Source organism: Aplysia californica, unplaced genomic scaffold (genome assembly GCF_000002075.1).
Source record: "Aplysia californica isolate F4 #8 unplaced genomic scaffold, AplCal3.0 scaffold00120, whole genome shotgun sequence".
NCBI classification, from domain to species: domain Eukaryota; kingdom Metazoa; phylum Mollusca; class Gastropoda; order Aplysiida; family Aplysiidae; genus Aplysia; species Aplysia californica.
The window spans coordinates 628,513-650,430 of NW_004797390.1; the positions used below are offsets into that span (position 1 = coordinate 628,513).

The 21,918-nt window shown below is 39.8% G+C and overlaps 1 protein-coding gene across 1 annotated transcript in view; it reads left to right on the plus strand.

Moving 5' to 3' along the window:
* The window catches only part of LOC101846497 (ranBP2-like and GRIP domain-containing protein 3), a gene marked incomplete in the record, with an annotated part of 88,555 nt that overhangs the window by 6,341 nt on the left and 60,296 nt on the right, over positions 1-21,918 (plus strand). Inside the window, 16 exon segments of the mRNA XM_035969148.1 lie at positions 829-881; positions 2,173-2,219; positions 2,709-2,768; positions 3,403-3,471; positions 5,216-5,377; positions 7,232-7,365; positions 7,854-7,983; positions 9,568-9,739; positions 10,897-11,127; positions 12,094-12,183; positions 14,131-14,219; positions 17,236-17,414; positions 17,990-18,110; positions 18,933-19,054; positions 20,910-21,111; positions 21,492-21,623. Coding sequence (XP_035825041.1) covers positions 829-881; positions 2,173-2,219; positions 2,709-2,768; positions 3,403-3,471; positions 5,216-5,377; positions 7,232-7,365; positions 7,854-7,983; positions 9,568-9,739; positions 10,897-11,127; positions 12,094-12,183; positions 14,131-14,219; positions 17,236-17,414; positions 17,990-18,110; positions 18,933-19,054; positions 20,910-21,111; positions 21,492-21,623 — 1,993 coding nt within the window.

Sequence of the window (21,918 nt, forward strand, 5' to 3'; positions counted from 1 at the left end):
GGGGGCTTGTTGTAAGTTCTTCTGAACTGACCCCACAATATTTATTAAGAGAATACTTGTCATACTAATTGTGAGGCAAGCTGGCAAAATGAGTTACTTCTCACAATCCATAAATGGAACTATTTGCCAAAACTAGACACTAACTAGTGACAAATTTGTAGATTTTTTATGGACGCCATATTCTTTAAGTATAACATGCCCTTTAATATTTCATACTTATAAATTGTAAAACTTTCACCCATAAGTATAAGTGTGTTGTATCTATTTCCCATAGGGTTCAAATCCGAGAAGTAACTCATTTTGTCAGCACGCTTCACAATTCATTGTTATGAATGAACAACTAGTGATTTTTAGAGATGTAAAGGAGAGTATATTTTTGTATGTGTCACAACGCCCTGGAATCGGGCACTCGTCAATTTTTGGGCATGTGGAGTTATTGATTATATCATTTTGAAACTTGTTCATTTGTCTTGCTTTCTATGGAAAAAATTATCCAGTTATCTTGTACACAAAAATATTTGCGATTGAAGGAGGTAGGGTTTGCCTGGTTTCATAGGTAAACTGAGTGGGAAATGGCCACCAAAGTTTAGTTATTTCCTTAACTTGAGAGTTAGATGAAACAAAATTTAGATTATTTGTGCCTTTAATCAACGTTTTTCAGTGCAATCCACACAGGAATGTGTTCTTTAATGTATGAAAGGTGTTGAGCCAAAAAAACAAAAGTTCGATAAAAATTCCCAAACCTGCGGGGGAAAATGCCAGTTTCTTCAGTTTCATTATTTGAAGAGCGCCTGATTTCACCGCAATTCCTCACATATTGTTTTGCAGGGCCCTGGACCTAGGAGGGTTCGGCAGCACCAATCGTCAGTTGATCCTCAAGAGTAAGTGTGGCCCGTGATGTTGCTGATTGCAAGTCATTTTACTTTAAGTATTAAGTTTCCTTTCCAGTAAATATACTAGAATGTGTACCCCCTGGAGCGGTGCTACTGACTGAAGTGTTTTTAGGCCATTCCCAAAGGGGGGACATTAACCTGTTCTTATGCGCAGTAGAATTGTAAATGGGCTGATTCATCGATGTCATGCTTATAACTGTGCCTGAACTGCAACAGGGAACTCCTGCTTTTTCTTTCCTAATCCTTACTATCTTCATTTCCTCTACTTCTTTTCTTGTGACCCGCTATTTCCGGGGTGCCTTGATAGTCGAAGCAGACTTTGTGCTGTTGAAGATAGAGAGGTGAGCAGAGTAAGTCTGATTCCCTGAAGGACTTCTCTGTTGACATCCACCCCTTGGCTTTTGTTAAATGTTTTTCAGTATAACTCACCTAGAAATGTGTTTTTATGACCAATGACCTTAAAAGATTTCGAACCCCCCAAAAGAAAAATTATGACATTGCCAAACGGGCTTTAAATTGGGGGGGGGGGGGGGTATTATTTTGACGAGCTCCTTTTGTCTTTATCCTTGTCAATGTGATAGTACCTTTGGAGGAATCTATGTCTGCTTTTCTGTAAAGTGGAGTCGCTTTAATTTTTTTTTAAATTTATATTTTTTTGTCCAACGTTGCAGGTGTAATGGTCAATCTGTTCATGCGTTGTAGAGCAGAATATCCCTGTGTGGTGTATTTTCTTTAAAGGTGCATGTGTACTTGTAAGGGTTTCTATTTAATATTGAGAGTTTCCCTTTAGCTTGTCTCCAAAGCGGAAAGTCCTGGTTCGAGCCTTGGTTCGGACACAGATTTTTTTCGCCCCCTCCTACCCACCCTGCTGTAATGAGTGCCTGACTTCGAGTTGGGGAAGTAAAGGCGGCGTGGAAAGGAACTGGCCACCCTACCACAATATGACGCAGGCCCAGGATGTTGCCCCACTAACAACATAATCACCAATGTCCAGATTGGATGCTGGAACAACTTTACTTTTTAACTTTACCTTTAGCTCAGTTGTCACACTACAGTGCTCCAGGATTTCATTGGAATCCCCAACTGGGCATTCTTAAAAGTCGTGTTGGGTAATTTTCAAGGCCCACGGGACTCTTGTCTTGTTGATGATGGACGTTAAATTAAATTCTTAGGACCCTCGTAGATACCCTTACGCTATATAAAAGGAGTTATGTGTCATGATGTGCTTGACGTTGGCATCTTTTTGGTGAGACGTTAAAGTTTGTTTCCTTTCTTTCAGTTTGTGAGCTGTATTGTGAAATTGGTTCAGACCCACAAAGGATGAAGGTAATCTCTCAAACTATTTCTTTGTTAAGTTTTTTTTTCTTCAGAATTCTACCCAAGGGTTATGTATTTCATTAAAAGTATACTTATGGCATGAAGTATTTTAATTTAAGGCTGTTACAAATAAATTATCCTTACGTATAAGTTCGTCTCTTTCGATTTACTTTAAAAAATTAAATAAGGAAGAAAATAATTTTAGAAATAAAGTGTTGTTTTTTTAAATTTCGTACTCTCCCCTCAAACAGTATTTACATCAGTCACATTTATTCATCTGTCAGTCTGTGCCTCAGAGATACAAAGGTGAAATCAACATGTCCAGAAAATGTTTCCTTGTTGTTTCAGTAATATTTTGTGAGAGTACTATTCTTTCCTTGAAAAATGCAATTTTCCGTCTTCACACCACAGGCACATACTTGGTTGTCTCTCAGACTTGTCTGTCTGTTTTGTTGATTTTTTCAAATTTTGTGGCCTCTTTCTTCTCTTTGTCACCAGTACTGGCTTGATAAATGCGAAGAGTTCTTCCCAAAGAGTGAAATAGTCTTCAATTTAAAGGTATGTTGATTGTGTTATAACTGAATTTTTGTCATGTCATTACGTTTTTAATCTGACTTGTGTGTGCAATGGATTAGGCCATTCCCAAAGGGGGGACATTTCTCGTTCAAGCACAGTAGAATTGTAAATGGGCTGATTCATGTCATGCTCATAACTGCCTGATCTACAACAGGGAACTGCTGCTTTTCCTTTCTTAATCCTTACTATTGTCAATTTCCTCTACTTCTTTTGTATGTCTGTCACTCTGTTGTGACTTGCTATTTCCGGGGTGCCTTTATAGTCGAAGCAGACCTTGTGCTGTTGAAGCTAGAGAGGTGAACAGAACAAGTCTGATTCCCTGTAAAGACTTCTCTGTTGACACCCACCCCGTGGCGCTCATATGACCTTATGCAGTTGCGAGCGCCGTAAAACCCTCTACTATAAATAAAACTATAAAAATGGATCAGTAGTTTGTAATATGCGCAACAAAACCCAATCGGTTAACTGAGCGAAAATGGTGTTTGTTTTGAGATAAATTCTTTCTTTGTGTTCTTAGCTTCACACGTGTGTGCGTTCTATATTTACTGAACACATGTTTGTCTTTTTTGATGTTAGTTATTTAAGCCCTTATCGAAATGTTGCATTTTATTTGCAGAGCAAGATTGCCTCTTCCAATGCCTCCGGAGACAGTGTTGAGATGGAGAGTTTGATTACTTCAGAGCTGGCAAGTGCTTCTCCCCTCCCCTTTTTACTTTCTACATATTCAAGTTACTTGATCATAAATATTTTGGCTCAAAGATGTATGCTATGAAGTGTTTCATTCGTTCAAATTTCATTAATAGTTTGATAAATATTGCAAATATGGAGACAAGTGAGTTATTAATACTACCTCATATGTAAGTCCTTTGGCTTTGCTTAGCATATATCCCTTTTGAAGAAAAAACTTTTTACCCCTGTCACTTGGGCTAAAGCCTGACATAATGTACAGGTTAGTTATCTTAACAGTATAGTTTTGCTTGGACACTTGTGTCCTGGAGCATCTAAAAGTTGACAAATAAGAAAATTAATTACATTTTATTGATACGTGTACAGTGGACAGCCACCGTTGTAAGACAAGAACCTGTACAAAAGGGCACTTCCTTTTTCCTCCCTTACATTTTTTTTTTTTTTTTTTACATTAAATGAAACTGTAAGATGGCCACCTATCTGATATGGGCTTTTTTCCCCTCGACAGTGGAAGGGCTGCCTATCATTGTGAATTTGGAGAAATTGTTACGATTTTTGTTCAATTTTACGAAAATCTGATCGTAATACCCCTAATTCCAATTTTTTTTTGAAATTTCGGATATCTCACCCAACCGACTGCTTACCTTCCCGCTATATAAGGAGAGACAAACACACCCAGACTCGGACAGACTATGTCACAGGCAGATGTAGCATCATCACTATTGCCTTTCTCACCCTGCCTCAGGGTATAGGCCACGGACAAACACAAACCAGACTCGGACAGACTATGTCACAGGCAGATGTATCATCACCACTATTGCCTTTCTCACCCTGCCCCAGGGTATAGGCCACGGACAAACACAACCAGACTCGGACAGACTATGTCACAGGCAGATGTATCATCATCACTATTGCCTTTCTCACCCTGCCCCAGGGTATAGGCCACAGACATACACAACCAGACTCGGACAGACTATGTCACAGGCAGATGTATCATCATCACTATTGCCTTTCTCACCCTGCCCCAGGGTATAGGCCACGGACAAACACAACCAGACTCGGACAGACTATGTCACAGGCAGATGTAGCATCATCACTATTGCCTTTCTCACCCTGCCCCAGGGTATAGGCCACGGACAAACACAACCAGACTCGGACAGACTATGTCACAGGCAGATGTAGCATCATCACTATTGCCTTTCTCACCCTGCCCCAGGGTATAGGCCACGGACAAACACCTTCCACCTTTCTCTATCCCGGGCTAGCCTCTTGATTTTATTCCATGTCTTCCTACTTTTCTGTACATCGATTTCTGTGATTCTCCTCCAGGTTCCACGCGCGGTCTTCCCTTTGATCTCTTACCCTGTGGGTTCCAATCCAGGACAGATGTATAACTTTCACATTCTTTTTGCATTGAGCCCTTTTGGTCGCTCTGTGCCACTTTGCCCTTAGAAAAAACAGAAGATAATAGAAGTCCCAAAGCCAAGAGTAAGGCAAACATTAAATTGACAAGGTAGTATAAAATTTCTGGCCTTTTGCGTTGTGGGCGACAGCTTTGGCCAATGAGAGAATTTTTGAAAACAGGATATTTGTTTGAATATTGAAACCGTTAACCGTGGTAGGTGTGTGGCATGATGTTATGTATTCTGTAGTTCCAAAGATTTCTTTGGGGTGTTTTTTTTCCTACGCGTATTTGATTTTTTTTTGTATTGTGTGTTCTATGAATTTCATATCATCTCCAGATAAAGCGACCTACAGACCTGAATCTGCGAATCAAGCTGCTCAACATCTATACAGAGAGTCAGAGATATGAGGAGGCTTACAGTGCTGCTGTCAGTACAGATCTCACCACTGCCTTTGTGGGCAGTTTGCATTGGTTTGAGGTTTTGGTGTCTGTGTTCCAGGTAGGTGTCCTTTTGATTAGCACTTTTTCTCACACTTTTCACTGTTTCGTTTTAGTGGTGGTTGTAAAAATTACTCCACTGAGTACAGTCAAACCTGCCCTGACGGCCACCTCTATAAGAAGGTCACCTGTACAAACGGCCACTTTCCATTTTCCCCCTAGCGTTTTTTCTACTTAATTTAACTGGGTAAAACGGGCACCTGTACAACGCGGCCGCGGCCACCATATTTTAACACACAACCCCTATCACACTAAGCAATAACACCTGTCTTAGGCGGCCACCTTAGTGACTCCATTACGTTTTGTCATAAATTGTGCATTGGCCCGTGGCGTGGTGGGCGAGCCGTCATAATTCAACCACCTGTCGTTGTTGTTAGGTAGTCCCTCCAACCGATCATGTTGCGTAGGCCCCTCCCACTGTTGACCAACAGGTACCGATTTTCAGCTTCCGGTGAGGTAAGCGTGTGATCCCTCATAACCCATAAGCCCCGCCCAGAACTCGTACACAAATCGTAAGTGAGATGAGTGGTCACTGTTTACCCAGTCTGTAACAAAGTAACAATAGACGTCAACATGAACTTGCGACAGAAGCGTTGATCGTTCTCGTAATGGTGGCGACCCTAGTGTTTGTTCTAACAAGGCACTCAGTCTTCCTCGTCTGACACATTTCGTTTTATTGTCACCCTTGCGCAAAATCATCGACAAAATAAAAATTACATACAAAATACAAGCCAACAAAAACAATGCGGCTACTTTCGATTGGGACCTCAGATGGGAATGGTTTGTTTTCTTCATCTTGATTAGTCCTGCCTAAGACGGCCACCTGTCTTATACGGCCACTTTTCTCCTTGACAATGGGTGGCCGTCTTACACAGACAGGTTTGACTGTAATTTGAAAATCAGAGAGTTTCTTCAAATGGTCTAAAACTATCGATGTTCCACTGCAGTGTGGCCTCAAATGACTCTTTCGGTAAGAATGTGAATTCTTTCTCTGTTTGAGTTGTTTGGAAGAGGAAGGGAAAATTGACTTTTCTGTTTAGACGTATAATTTTTGGGACTTAAAAAAAAAAAAAAAAAGTCTATGGGAATTCAGATAAATAAGGGGTTCACAGGTTTGGTTTTGCAAAATTCACGTGTGGTTGATGATATTAATGCCAGATGACGAAGGATGGTTGAACTGTGACTAAAAATGTAGTGGTGGTAGTTAGCTTGTTGTGATAAGCTCTTTGATGCCTTGTTGTGATAAGCTCTTTGGGTCTACTCTTTTTCTTTTCTTTTCTTAAAAAAAAACCCAACACATTTTTTTGTTACTTTGCAAGATTTCTATCTCATATGTGCTAGTTTTATTTGATGCTATTTAAAGACAGTGAGTGTTGATTGGTGTATATTCCGCACTCATCACACTATGAGATAACACCGCGGGGCGATGCCACTGACTGAAGTGTCTTTAGGCCATTCCCAAAGGGGGGACATTTTTCGTTCTAATGCACAGTAGAATTGTAAATTGGCTGATCCAACAATGTCATGCTCATAACTGTGCCTGAACTACGACAGGGAACTGCTGCTTTCTCTTTCCTAATGCTTACTATCGTCATTTTTTCCTCTACTTTTTTTTGTGTGTTTGTCACACTCTTGTGACCCGCTATTTCCGGGGTGCCTTGATAGTCGAAGCAGACTTTGTGCTGTTGAAGCTAGAGAGGTAAGCAGAGTAAGTCTGATTTCCTGTAAGGACTTCTCTGTTAACATCCACCCCTTGGCGCTCATTTGACCTTATGCAGTTGCGAGCACCGTAAAACCTCTACTAAAACAAAAAAACACGGAGATGGAGTTACAATTTGATGTCTAAACTCCTCAGGGCTACTCTAAACAAGTGAAGAGTGCAAAAGAAGACCGAGACTTTCTTCTACATTATATGCATGTCCTTCGCAATGTGGCGTTCCTCCAGTTGTCTTGCAAGGATGTTCAGAGTTGTAGTCGAGCTCTTGAAAGGTAAAAAAATCATTTTTAAAGTGCTAAACAATTTTTCTCTTTTACTACTGGACTTTAAGATGAGTCAGATTACCCCGGATATAAGACTTTCTCATCTAATGTTAAATATGAGTCTAGAAAATGCTGGGCATTCTTAGTACCTTTGTTATTTACATGATTACTTGCTAGTAAAAGGAAATGAGTCGACGGAAATTTCTCACTCATATCTTGAATGTCTCCGATAAACTTTTTGCCCCACCCCCCATGGGTTGGTGGATTTACTTCCATGGTTGTTGGTTTGAGAAAGCTTGAGAACATTTCATTCATCATGTTGTTGTTTTTTAACAGTGAACACCTTTCAATCTTTTTAAAATTTGTGTTTAGAATATTTTTTTTCTCCCAAATATCATGTTCATAAAATGATTGGAAACCCTACACCTTGCCACAAGAACTGAGAATCAATCACTGAATGCACCATAAGTAGCAATGCTGTCACTTGGCTCTCTTAGGTTTGACAAGGAGTTGAAGGTGGCAACATCTCTCAGGAATGAAGACGAAGCATGGACTTCATTTGTGAAGGAAATGAAAGGTCAGATCTACTACCTGGCTGGCCTGCTGCTTCTGAAACGATCTCACAGTGTAAGTTGCGTTATTTGTCTCTTTGATTTTGGCTGTTTATTTCAGGGGGACTGCCGTTGATTTTCGACTCTGGGGGAGTTTTGGGAATAGAATAGTTAATAAGTCTGGTTGAGGCCTTTTGCTGGTGTTTACAGTGTTTTTACAGTAATCTGCCGCTCCATATTGCTGTAATAGCCACTACATCAGTTTCAAGAATCTTACCTCCTGGGTTTCGGGGAAAGAGTCGTCCACTGTCACATTCAACTGGTCGCTTTTAAGCACAAGGGGGCTGTCCCGAAAATTGCTGTTTTTGAGAAAATTGAAGATAAAGTTTTTGGAGCCTTGTTCAGTTTCTTTACTAGACAAGGAGGGTTTTCTCTATAACCAAACAAACATAGGCACCAATGAAACCAAACTTGTCCTATAGGTAGGGCTATACCCACTTTTGGTGTAGGTCAAGATTTCTGGAAACCCTCCGAAGTCTTTAAAAGAAACCAAATCTAGCCTCAACTTACCACATAGATGGTTTCATAAGGCTTGTATTGCCTTTAACAATTCTCTGTTTAGATTCATGTCATTTTGGTGACTGGTAATAATGTGGTTCAAAGATGACAAACTTTTCCAAAGGGGACTTCAAAATTTTGTGAAAATATATGTAACCTTTTTCTTTTTCTTTCTAGTCAGCATGCCCTATGTGTGAAGGTATTTTTTATGAACCTGAAATTTGTCATAAGCATAAATAACACCTTTCTTTCTCAAGGTTGGAGGAAGATGTGTCTTTTAAATTGTTTGCTTTTCTTATGCCTCTTATGTTGGTTTTTGTCATTTTACCGTTATGAAGCTTGGTAATTTTCTTTGACCATCTTCTGTAGTGTCAGGCCTGCCAACCTTCCCGATTTTGTCAAAAAATTTCCCGAATCAGATGTGCTACTCCTGACTTCCGGATAGCAGTCTTGATTTCCCAATTTCGGAGCTGCACTATATCATAATATTATTACAATTATTTGCGCGAAAATGACGAATGAAATCGACGATACCGCAACTCGTGTGTTGCTGAAATATCCAGATTAGTTGTGCGTCCTTTACTGTTTGGCAGTTCGGCTACATACCATGGTCAACTAAACCTGGCGACCGAATTTGCACTCTATGTTTGCTCGATCCTGACTCGGTTCCTCCTTGTTGGCCATAAATACGGAGATCTTTGCGCTAATTTTTCTCTATTTTACATTTTCAAAAGTTGGCAGGCCTGGTAGGGTAATGTTTAGTCCTTTCGCCTTTGCGTGCAGAAGGCGTGAGTTTGATGCCCATATGTGGTAGTAATTCCATCTAGCATCTTTGACTGTACGTTTGCTAGGGTTAGGTCCTGACAGGCAGAGTTGAAGTGGCCTGCATCTTATATAATCTATTATTGGTGTTGTGGTAAAACATTTACTATCAAGGAATATTGTATTTCTTTTGATTGGGAAAAGGCACTATTCCCTCTTCATTTGTTTGTTTGTTTGTTTTTTTTCAGAATGTTATTTCAGTCATGTTTAGACTGAGGACAAGGCATTTCTTGCCTTTTCCACCAAAAAAAAATGCTCGAGCGTTTTTTTCTTTTCATAGGGTGCTATTTCCTGGCAAGAGGGAAATCAGTTGGGTGGAGCGTGCTTTCTGGCAAGTAGTGTAATCGACCCCCTGGATGCTCAGTGCCCCTGGTTTGTCAGGGCACCGCAGAACTACAGCAAGTTCTACCAATGGTGGTACCATCAGAGCTATGACAGGCTCTCTCAAGTCGGTGAGTTCTTACAAACTACTTGGAAGTGGGTGGTTGGCGGGTGCTCTGGTGTGGTTTGCCTCTGCTGCTTCTTCTTTCCTATCAAACGTCTATCGTCTTTTATCTCCCCCTCCTTCTTTTTTGTGTTTGTTACTATCTTGTAACACCTCTAATCTTCGGCACTAATATGACCTTATTGTGTTGCAAGTGCCTTAAAACTCTTACTAAAACTCAACAAAAAAAATCACTGTGCATGCAGGATGGAAAAGAAAAACGCCTGTCGTAATCAAGAGTATCAGGTCACATGTGCCCACCAGGCGTGACCCGACACTGTGCACACACTCACACACTGCTGATATCAGGGATGGAAGTTTTCCGTAAATTTACGGAAATCCGTAATTTTGATTTGCGGCATCATTTTCCGTAAGTGGGACCCAGCCTACTTTCAGTGGTGAGTCATTCTACTATGTATGTACTGATCTACAGTTGAATAAGTGTATTCTTCCAAATCTGTATACCCCCGCGACAAGTTCAGTAAATTTTGGACTGGTCAGTTTCCGTCTCTGTGGTATAAGTACAGTCGAAATTGTCGAAGGCGGCGACCAGGTTGTCTTGGACTGTTGGACGCCTTACTCAGTGTCATTGAAATGTTAAAAAGGGCCAGGGGGGAATTTGAAGTGGTCATTTGTACATGTGGTTGTCTTATTTGTAAGATCATGCAGCGACAGATATGTACCTCCAAAAACAAAGAAAGAAAGATATAAAAGAAGTTTTTTACCATCTAGCATAAGGCTTTTGTCAGAATGAGCACAGATGTGTGTTGCTCTTAAAGTATGTATCTGCATGTAACTCCAAAGGTCTAGTATTTAAATTCCTGCATGTGGTTGAATGATGCATTTGATATGTACATTTTGTCAGCTTTACTTCTCCTTTCATTTTGAATTTTAATGAGAGTAATATATATGATTTAAATTTTTTAATGTATACCTGCATGTGTTTTTATGGTCCTGTACAGCCAAGGAAAATTTCCCTCTGGGATAATAAAGTACTATCTTATCTTATCTTATCTTATCTTATCTTATCTTATCTTATGCAGGTTGCTGTTAGAGCAGGTTTCACTGTAATTTGGTTTAACTTTTTTTTTTCTTTTTTTTTCTTTTTTTTTCCCCCTTCTTCAGGTCACATGTTGCAGCAGCTCTCTCAGAGTGACATTGTGCAGTGGAGCAAGTCTGTCAAGCAGCGCACCATGACTGCCACGGGACATCAGAAAATCTTCAGGGCGCTGTACTCGCTGCAGGATCAGGAAGCTAAGCAGGAAGACTTCTTTCTGTACTCGACCGAGGACTTGGTTGGTGGTCCTGCTCTGCAGGAGCCTTTGTCAGCGCGGCAGCTCGTGGACATCGACAGAGGTGAGTTTCACTTGTGTCTAGACACCATCCCCCCCCCCCCCCCCCCCCCCCCCAAAAAAAAAACAGCGGCAGGAAATGTTACTTTGTAAAGCGTGTTGCTACACAGTTTTGAATAAGCTGGAGATAAAAATCTTCTGTGTTACGCAAAATGTATGTCTTGTTTTTATTTGACCACTAGTATAGCTGAAAGTCTTAAATAACCGCATCTTTTATGCTCATTTAAAAACACATTTCTGTGTGGATTCTGCCTTTGGGGAAAATGATAAATAAAGATGCAAAAACTATAGATTTTCCGTTTCCAAGGACTCTCAAGCTTTGGAAGTCATCAAACTTTGGGGGTCATTTTCTTAATAATTTTGCCTCTGAAAGTAGCCAACCCCCACCTCCTTCAATCGCAAATATCTCATTTTCTATTAAAGATAAAACGGTATTTTTATTATCCAAAGCAAGGCAAGTAAACAGGCTTTAAGATGATACCAATAACTCCTGACGTCAAGAAATTGATGGGCGCCTGATTCCAGCATGTCCTTACACTTATTGCCTTGTTCCGTGCTTCGGTATGTCTGCCTGCAGGAGTGGGTGGTTGGCGGGTGCTCTGGTGTGGTTTGCTTCTTCTTTCCTATCAAACATTTATCGTCCTTTTCTCTCCTCCTTTTTTATGTTTGTTACTCTCTTGTAACACCTCTAATCTTCTGGCGCTCATCTGACCTTATGCAGTTGCGAGCGCCGTAAAACCTCTAACAAAACTTTAAAAAACTGCCTGCAGGGTTGGTCAATATGATTATGATAGTTATTAATGATAGCTATATGAACTTGAGTCCAGTTATTTGATTTCAAGTTTCATTTCTCAAATTTAAAAGTCTTAACCCTTTTTTGGGGCAGCATTTGCTAACAGAATCATTCCTACTGGAAACCCGTTAAACAGTTACAGTGTAGAAGTTTCATTTGTGTTTATGTTCCCTCCAGTTGCCTCTCAAGTGCACTTGAACAAGCTGTCCAATCTGGTATGGCTCTGTCTGCAGCGATACTCCTCCGACATGAATGCCCAGCCCAATTGTACGTATTAATTAGTGCCTGCTGACTGCATGCTAGCAACATCTTTTTCTTTTGATTTAAAAAAAATTAAATATGTGAGCTGTGCTGACAAAATGAGTTACTTCTCGCAATCCACAAATCGATATATTGGCCAAAAATGGACACTAGAGTCAAATTTGTAACATTAAAACAATTGATGCCATATTCTTTAAATGCCTTTATTATTTTATAATGAATGTGAATGCTAAAAACTTCACCTATTAGCGTGATGTATTTCTTTCCATAAGGCTCGAATCCGAGAAGCATATCATTTTGTCAGCACGTTTCACATATTATTTCGGGAGAAAATGTTTTTAAAGTGGCAAAGCAAAGTTACCTATTTATTTGTAGGTCATAATTGCCGCAGCCTTGCAAGAGAAAAGATGAATGAAACTGGGTGCAAAGCATTAAAACGTAGAGTTTTGCCGTGAGCCTTGTTATATGACACTTTTATGTTCTAGACATGGAACAGGACTAGGCTGCTTCAATGAAGACTGTTGCCAGTTAAACGGCAAATGGTAAATTACAAAGTTTGATTGGAATTCAATGAAGACTGTTGCCAGTTAAACGGCAAATGGTAAATTACAAAGTTTGATTGGAATTCAATGAAGACTGTTGCCAGTTAAACAGAAAATGGTAAATTACAAAGTTTGATTGGAATTCAATGAAGACTGTTACCAGTTAAACGGCAAATGGTAAATTACAAAGTTTGATTGGAATTCAATGAAGACTGTTGCCGGTTAAACAGAAAATGGTAAATTAGAAAGTTAGATTGGAATTCACTTATAGGGTGAATTGTTCTGTTACTGAATGAGGGTGGGGTTGTTTGTTTTTTAACTATTTTATTTCAAGAGCTCTGACTTTTTTTCACCTGATGAGCAGCTTAAGCATTACAATGCATTAGATCAATCGACTAATAATTTTTTTTCTGTGTTACGGGGCTCGTGAGACTTTCCATCAAATTTTCAGTTGTTTACATGGTTTTATTTGTCAAGAATTGTCTAACTTATAAGTATGTCTTTGACCCTAATAGCCTTGCTTTTTTCACTTATAATTTTTTTAATCTGTCGCATGAGTTGACATGTACACAGGTGAAAAGCTTGTGGTAAATATTGTGATGCTGGCCTGTCTTTAACTTATGAAAAGCAAGATTTTGTATGTTAACTTTTATGAGATATACCTTTGTAATGTAAGTCGCACCTTAGAATTAAAAAATTCTATCTTGACACTTTTGGCTGTTTTGAATTACTAAAACCATGAGGTCAGAAACCAAATGTTCTATGTACTCTATCAAATTCGTTAGATTATTCAGAGTCGTTATCAAGATATTTCAAAGAATAGCATTTTTAAAAAGCTTGACATTTTGTGAAACTCAAAATTTTTCACGTCAAATGTCTCAAAATTAGATCTAGGTACTGAGCAGTAGAACTCAGTAGTTCTGGGGTAGCAAAGTGCTAACTCATTGCACGCAAGTGTTTCTTCTGTCAAGTGCACTTTTTGATTACCTGTATTACTTGTCCTGGGCAACAACGTCATTTCACACCGGACAGGTCCATAAGTGCTGAGTTCCCCCCAGCACCAAAGCCCGCAAGGTATCCATACCGATTGTTCCGGTGGCTGTCTGATTATTGCGACGTCTTTCCTTTCCAGATAATCGTTCCTTTTGATTTGATAATTATGCAATCACAACTTCTTTTTTGTCTTTTTGTCCCGTGTCCTGATTTTGGTGCCCATATTTGTTGGTTACCTAAGAATGTATTGACATTGTGCAAATTGTTATGTTTTCTAGAAAAACCAAACAAGAAAAAGGGGAATTGTTAAGTCTGTGATGATGGTGACGGTGATGGTAAATGTGATGGTGGTCATGATGATGATTATTTATGGGGGCGATGATGATGTTCTGATGTTGCAATCACAACTTTATTGCAGACCACTTCAGTTTGATGGAAAACATCCAGTTCAGCACGAGAAACCTGGATTCCGGGGCCGGGGAGTCATTGTGTCAGCTGGACATTCTAGTGAGTTCCTCAACGTTGTTGGTCTGTCTCTTTATCTGATATCTCCGGCAAGTCGCTCGCTATCTATAGGTGGTTGGCGGGTGGTCTGGTGTGGTTTGCTTCTTCTTTCCCATCAAACATCTATCGTCTCCATCTCCCCTCCTTTTTTGTGTTTGTTACTCTCTTGTAACACATCGAATCTTCGGCACTTATATGACCTTATTGTGTTGCAAGTGCCATAAAACTCTTACTAAAACTAAACTGTCGGTGCCGATGAGCCGCCCCTAGTAGCTCGGTCACATTCCTTTACAGGACTTCGGGGTCAAATTACTTTACGGCAATTGCCAAAGCAGGTCTCTTTAACCATGCAATTTAGAATCACATTCCCACGTAATTCTCTCTTGTGTATGGAAATGCGACCCGACATTTTACGTTCTTAAAACTGCTTGTTTCGTGTCCAACTGATCAATAAAGCATTACCCAGGCGTAGAATTCATTTATCTTTGACTTCCAGGTCAAACTAAAGGCTTCTTAGCTCGTAATTTTTTATATTCGACCCATACCATAATGCAATAAGAACTTCGCATCGGATAGTGGTACCGTCCAGCCATTGTTAAGGACCTCGACTACCGGACGCTTCCACCGTCCAGACATGGTTAAAGAGTTAATCAGATATCCATTCATTAAATGAAGAACTACGTGGGTGAGTCAAAAAGTAATGCAAGTTCGTTTATAACTCAAAGAAAACAGAACGCACTTGTAACTATCATACCTCAAATTGAAGGGAAGCTTCTGAGGATTAGATTTTTATTCCTCAACATAGTCTCCATTTCATTCAATAGCCATTGTCCACCTTTTATTAAGTACACATATGCCAAGTGTGTAAAACTGAGCAGGTTGGTCGTAGGGGTACAGCAGTCTTGATTTCTCCATCGTTTCCATGGTGTTGACCTCGCAATGGTTCTTTTCAAGGACCGAAAAGGCTCGGAAGTCTAAAGGAGCCAAATCAGGAGAATAAGTTGGGTGTGGCAGTGTTTTCCACATTAACGGGGTGATTGTCTCCCTTGTACTGGTACTCGAATGCAGGCGGGCATTGTCATGGTGAAAAAACACTCTTCCCATGGTCAAATTTGGTCTGACTCAACGAAGTCTCGCTTTCAGTCGTTTCAATGTAGGGTTCAGAATTGACAGTTGCTCCTCGTTTTAAAAAAAAAATCTGTTAAAAGCATGCTATGAATGTCCCAAAGCAATATTGCAGTGATTTTTTCTGCTGACTCCTCGGGATGATGTTTCTCTGACTAATGTTTTGGGACACGTCTTCCTCTTCTTCCGGTTCAATACCCAAACGCCTGACCCATCTATATACAGTGATAAAATCTAGAGCTTGGTCCTCGTAAACATTTTCAAGTCTCTTTTGGATGTTATTGGTGGATTCTCCTTCTAAAACAAGAAATTCAATCACTGCTCTTTACCTCTGAAAGAGGGTAGCCATTTTGATGTGACGTCATTTTGGGTCAAAGTTAAAGAAACTTAAATTTTAGCAATTTGAATTCAAAAGTATATGAGCAAGTACTTGTGAACTGAATTTAATTAAATTTGATGCTGAATTGTGCAAAATAACGAACAACTTGCATTACTTTTTGACTCCCCCTCGTATCTAAAAGGTTCTCTGGTTTTGATTTAATGACCAATTTAGGGACATAATGTGTCATTTTTAGATTTCGTACTGAACGAGGGCCCCAGCATAGTGGGTTTACCCTGCTCGGAGTTAAATGTCCCAGTCTTCCGTTGCTTTCTCGTAAGAGTATCTTGTATTGCTAAAAAAAAAAGTATTTTACTTAGTTTGAAACACATTTAGAGAGGCCAGGTTGCATGATGTCTACGTTTAGGTTTGTTAGATAGATAAGTTTTTGTCATTGTAAAGGGCAACATAAGATTCCTGGATTTTTTTTTCACGAAACGCTGAGGGGAAGTGTTTGCCATGGAATGGTTGGCCCTATGTTCTGTTGCTTCTTTAGGTTGTAATTGCTATACAATACCAGTGACCTCAGTGCTTATGTATTCATATCTTGTTAAAGTTGCTTTTGGCAGCTGAATTTTTGCAGCTTTGCACTAGTTACTGAACCTTAACCCCAATAACACTTATTGAACCTTAGGGCCAATTATAACAACAACAACTGCATCGTGTTCAAAGCCCCTCTGTATCAGTGCGGGACTCTCAAGCAATTCATGGAGTCAAGTTTGTTTCTTATACAGTCTATACTTGTCGGTTTTTAGCAGTCAATCCTAGGAAAGGTAGCAGACACTGCTCAGAGTAAAGGCTAAAAATAACTTAATGTAACAAAATTTGAACTCACATCTTCAATGCACTGTTTCACAACGGCAGCTCAGGGCGGTACATTGTTCACAACCCATCTTGGACATTATTGCAATTTGTGGTTGAAGCTTGGGACACGGTTTGGGTGATAAGAGTGACGTGATGTTCCTAAAGTTCTCCTGTCTATCCTTTGAATTACGAAGTTTTCTTATACATTAGATCATAATTATATTTAATTTATTTTAAGACTTTTAAAAAAAGATATTACTTTTTTATTTCTGTGCATCAAAAACTTTAAAATGTTGATTTCAAATTTAGTGATGTCTCAATAATAGTACTGTAATGTTTTCACCAATTTTCATAGCTTTTTTGTAACGTTTACTGAGGTTTTATTTTTTGGTGTGGGTGGTTGGCGGGTGCTCTGGTGTGGTTTGCTTCTTCTTTCTTATCAAACACCTGTCGTCCTTATCTCCCCTTCTTCTTTTTTATGTTTGTTACTCTCTTGTAACACCTCTAATCTCCTGGCGCTCATATGACCTTATGCAGTTGCGAGCGCTGTAAAACCTCAACTTATACTAAATACTTGTTTTTTGGTGCACCATAAATCCTGAGACACAGAAAAAAGCCAGGGGCTGAGCTTTACAGTTCAATTTAAAAAAAACAGTGCCTGTGCAGTGTTACGTAATTTTAAAAAAATTTTTTAATCTAATCTCTTGACAGGTTTTCTTGATAGCAGCAGTGAGGTGTGCTGCGACGGCTGTCTCAGAAAATATCTACCACTGTGACGAACATGCTGGGCGGCCCAAGTTGCTTCCAGTGGCTCTGTGCAAACAGCTTTGCAGTCAAGAACAGGAGGAATGGTGGTCAACAGCTGTCAAATTCTGCACCAACGCTGTCAAGTGAGTTGACAGTGATTTGATGCTTGATGAAAGCAGTATAGCAAAGATGGGGGTTTTCTTCACCCTTTACCTTAGCAGTTATGGCATATAACTGGCTGCGTTCTTTCGTGGGATTTGTTATGTGGTGATAGTATCTTCAAGGGGTTATATCAGCAAAACAGTTTCCATTACTGCTGTTTGCTGGGACATTTCAGTAACCCACTTTCAGCACTCTTCAAGGACCCACGTGCGACTGTTGAGTTCCTGCGTGCTGTCGGCATAGCTGGACGTTTATGATGCCACAGTGCCAGAAGAGAGAGAGAGATCACTGCTGTCATGCTTTCTATTGATATTGTCAATGAGGTTGCCCGGAAGCCTGAATGCTATCTCGTGCTGACTGGCCAACAGCTGATTTTCAGCAGCCCAGTTCGATCGGCTGATGTTTGTTTTCTCAGTGAAAATTGTACGGGAGTAAGTCCCCCTGCTTGGCTGGGGGCAGAATATTTATGCCAATCAAAATAAAGAGTATTGGAGAGTTGTGTCTTTCTGAGAACCGCATACATGGTTTGTTTGTTTGGGTTTTTTTTCTCTTACAGAACTGACTTTGCTCGTCTGCGACGTGTGCTGGTTCGGGGCATTGAAACAGTGCGGCTCATCGGGTCTCATGGCATGTCTGTATCAATGATTGCTCATATTGCCCGGTCTCTCGATGCCAAGGTGAGATTTGTATTAAGTCGTAGTGCACCTTGACGTGGGGCATTATAGTTTAATGTAGAGGGAGTTTAATTGTAACCTAATACGGGGTGCCCACTACGGATGGGGTCGGGCAGATCCCCCGACTTGATCGCCTCAAGAACAAATGTGTTTGTTTTCAGTTTCAGGTGATCGAGTCGGGCGATCGGCCCGATCCCGCCATAGTGGGCACCCCGTATAATGACCTGACACTGAAGTTCCATGTTCTGAGTCAATGTCTTCTGGCTTCAGGCTGTCTTATCACCAAGTTTTGGCTTTAGAACTCTTTGCTTTAATTTAATTATCATATATACAAAAAGTGGAATTCTCCTACCTAGTCGAAATGTTTCACTCAGCTAACTAAAAATTGAAATAAATAGTGCCTTTTTCTTTTGTAAGAATCTGGTGTATTTACTTGAAATAACTGACCCATGGCCTGTTCAAGTTTTGTTTTTCTACAATGTTACAAGGTTGAATTTTGTCTTTTTTTAAATGGCTGCTTATTTCCAAAAAATAAACCTACGTTGTTCTTGTAGAAAGCCAGTCGCTGTAATGCCTGACTACAATGTCCCCAGTTTGAATCCGCAACAGAGCATTTGGAATTTGGGGGGAGGGGGGTGGACTCTCCACTCACTTGGGGCAGTCCTATCGGAGATAGTATTATTAAATTCAAAGGTCCGTCCCCTTAAATTGACTTGGCTGACAGTGTTTGGGTTTTTTTGTTTTAAATCCATGTCATTCATACTAAACAAACAGTGTTGATAAAGCTGAATGTTGATTTCACTTCTGGCTAAAATTTCTGCACAGATACAAAGTCTGAAGGACTCTGAGTATGGCTGCCGATGTCCAGTCTTTGAACTTGCTGCTTTGGAAAACAGGGTGGCTTTCTATTGGGAAAAGGCTAAGAAAGCAATTGAGCTGTTTCAAAGGTATCTGTTATCTTTTAAAAAAATATTTTATGACTTTTTGTATGTTGTAGTCGTTGTCTTCACACAAACACACACACGGGTACTCAATTTGAGTAGTAAGTCTGTTACATTTGACAGGGGACAGAGATACTTGGGCTGGAGTGGGTGGTTGACAGGTGCTCTGGTGTGGTTTGCTTCTTCTTTCCTATCAAACGTCTATCGTCTTTATCTCCCCTCCTTCTTTTTTGTGTTTGTTACTCTCTTGTAACACCTCTAATCTTCGGCACTTATATGGTCTTATAAAATTGTGTTGCAAGTACCGTAAAACTCTTGGTAAAACTAAATACTTGTGCTGGAGAAACCTTCTTGGATTAAAAATTAGTTTTGTTTTTGAAGAGAGATACCAATATCCCTTCTATGTTTATATATATATATATATATATATATATATATATATATATATATGTTTCATAAATTTCTTCCTTTTGTCATTGTAATTTAAGATGGGCTTTTCTCCGTACATTTTCAACTATGTTTTCTGTTCTTGTATTGAAATTCTTTGTACCAAGAAAAGGTTAAAAGATTAAATAGACTTTTTTTGAAATTGCCTAATTGTCACCTCTGTTACGTTCATGCAATTCTTTTATGGCAATGCAAGGGGGCAGGCGTACAGTAAAGGAGTGAGTATGATACTCTTTTTGGAAGTAGTGTTACGTTGTGTCGCCAGTTATAAATGTTTGTTTCAGTAGTCTTTTTTTGTTTTTAATATAGTAGAGGGTTTTACAGCGCTCGCAACTGTACAAGGCCAAACGAGTCCCAAGGGGTAGGTGTCAACAGAGAAGTCTTTACAGGGAATCAGACTTACTATGCTCACCTATCTAGCTTTAACAGCACAAGGTCTGCTTCAACTATCAAGGCACCCTGGAAATAGCAGGTCACAAGAGAGTGACAAACATACAAAAGAAGTAGAGGAAATGACAATAGTAAGGATTAGGAAAGAAAAAGCAGCAGTTCCCTGTTTTAGATCAGGCACAGTTATGAGCGTGACATGAATCAGCCCATTTACAATTCTACTATGCTTGAACGAGAAATGTCCCCACCCCACCCCCCACCCCCTTGGGAATGGCCTAAAGACACTACAGTCAGTAGCACTGCCCCGGGGGAGAACAGTAGTCTAAAGGGAGATGCTTGCGTTTTAGGCTAATGCACGTTTTATTTGGATTCTTATCCTGTTGGGTCATTTCTTTACTTCCCGGGAAGTTTTCATCATATTTTACTTTTTTTTTTCCTTTTTTCTTTTTGTTTTTTTGTATTGCCATATATTATGGTTGAGAGGAAAAAGAGAGGGTTTCGGAAAAGAGAGAAATGTTTCAACTCCTGTGCAGTCTTTTTATTCATTTTATTCATCTCATTTTAAGAGTTGGGGAGCAGGTGATTGGCAGGTGCTCTGGTGTAATTTGCTCCTTCTTTGCTGTCAAACATTATCATCCTTATCTCTCCTCCTTCTTTTTTGTGTTTGTTACTCTCTTGTAATACCTCTAATCTTTGGCATTTCTATGAACTTATTGTGTTGTTGCAAATGTCATAAAATACCTAGTGGGTGGTTGGCGGGTGCTCTGGTGTGGTTTGCTTCTTCCTTCCTGTCAAACATCTATCGTCCTTTTCTGCCCTTCTTTTGTCTGTTTGTTACTCTCTTCTAACAGCTCTAATCTTCTGGCGCTCATATGACCTTATGCAGTTGCGAGCGCCGTAAAACTTCTACTAAAACTAAAAAAAAGAAACTCTACTAAAACTAAAACTAAAATGCCTAGTAAATAGTAAAACAGAGTCCAGGCATAAATCTACCCCTTGACACACCCCCCCCCCCTCGCCGCAGGAGCCAGCACATCCCGATGCCCAAGAACCGTTTGTTCAAGGAAGTGGACGACATCCACCTGCCCCCCACTCTGCTGGAACACTACAAAACGGAGGCTGGCTTTGCCCTGTCTCTGTCTGCCATGAGAAATGGACAGTTTGAGGCAGCCATTGAAGGCTTCAGCAAGCACAGGTCTCCATGGGCCAAGTTCTACACAGCTCAGGTCAACATCATCATTGTATTGAAATCCTAGTTGTTACAAAACCGTGGCATATATGATCTGTTTCGGATAAAGGGGAAAATAATTGAATTCTTTGTTTTTCAATGCATCTTTTTTTTTCTCATCATCGAATTTTTTTTCAAGATTTTTATTTTTATTTGTAACAAATAGTTTTTGACATAGTCTGAAATTCAGAATTATGTTATTTGGCAACATTATACAGCATCATATGCATGTGTTCAGGCTTCTGCACACTCAGTCCATGCAATCACTGTGTGTATCTTTATTTTGACAAAAAAGCTAATTTATTACTGTTGACATATATTTTACACAAACCGTAAAGGAGTGGAAAATTGTAGATATTTTTTTTGTTGCTTTGTTAGATCTACAAAATACTGGCAGAGAAAGCTAACGATGAAGATGCGGTTGTCAACTCAAAGAGTGAGGCTTTGTTCGTCAAGGCAAGGGACTGTTTGTACGACGTGAAGGACCGCCTTGCTGGAGATACAACTCACGTAAGCTTATTGATACTGACTGGTGTGGTTTGCTTCTTCTTTCCTATCAAACATCTATCGTCCTTATCTCCACTCCTTCTTTTCTATCTTTGTTACTCTCTTTTAACACCTCTAATCTTCTGGCGCTCATATGACCTTATGCAGTTGTGAGCGCCTTAAAACCTCTACTAAAACTGAACCTGATACTGACTTTAACAAATGTAATATGTGTGAGGCTCTGAGAAAACCCTTCACAAGGTGCAAAATTTCAAAATGAACTTTTTTGCATATTTTAAAAGACACATCTTTTCCGAGC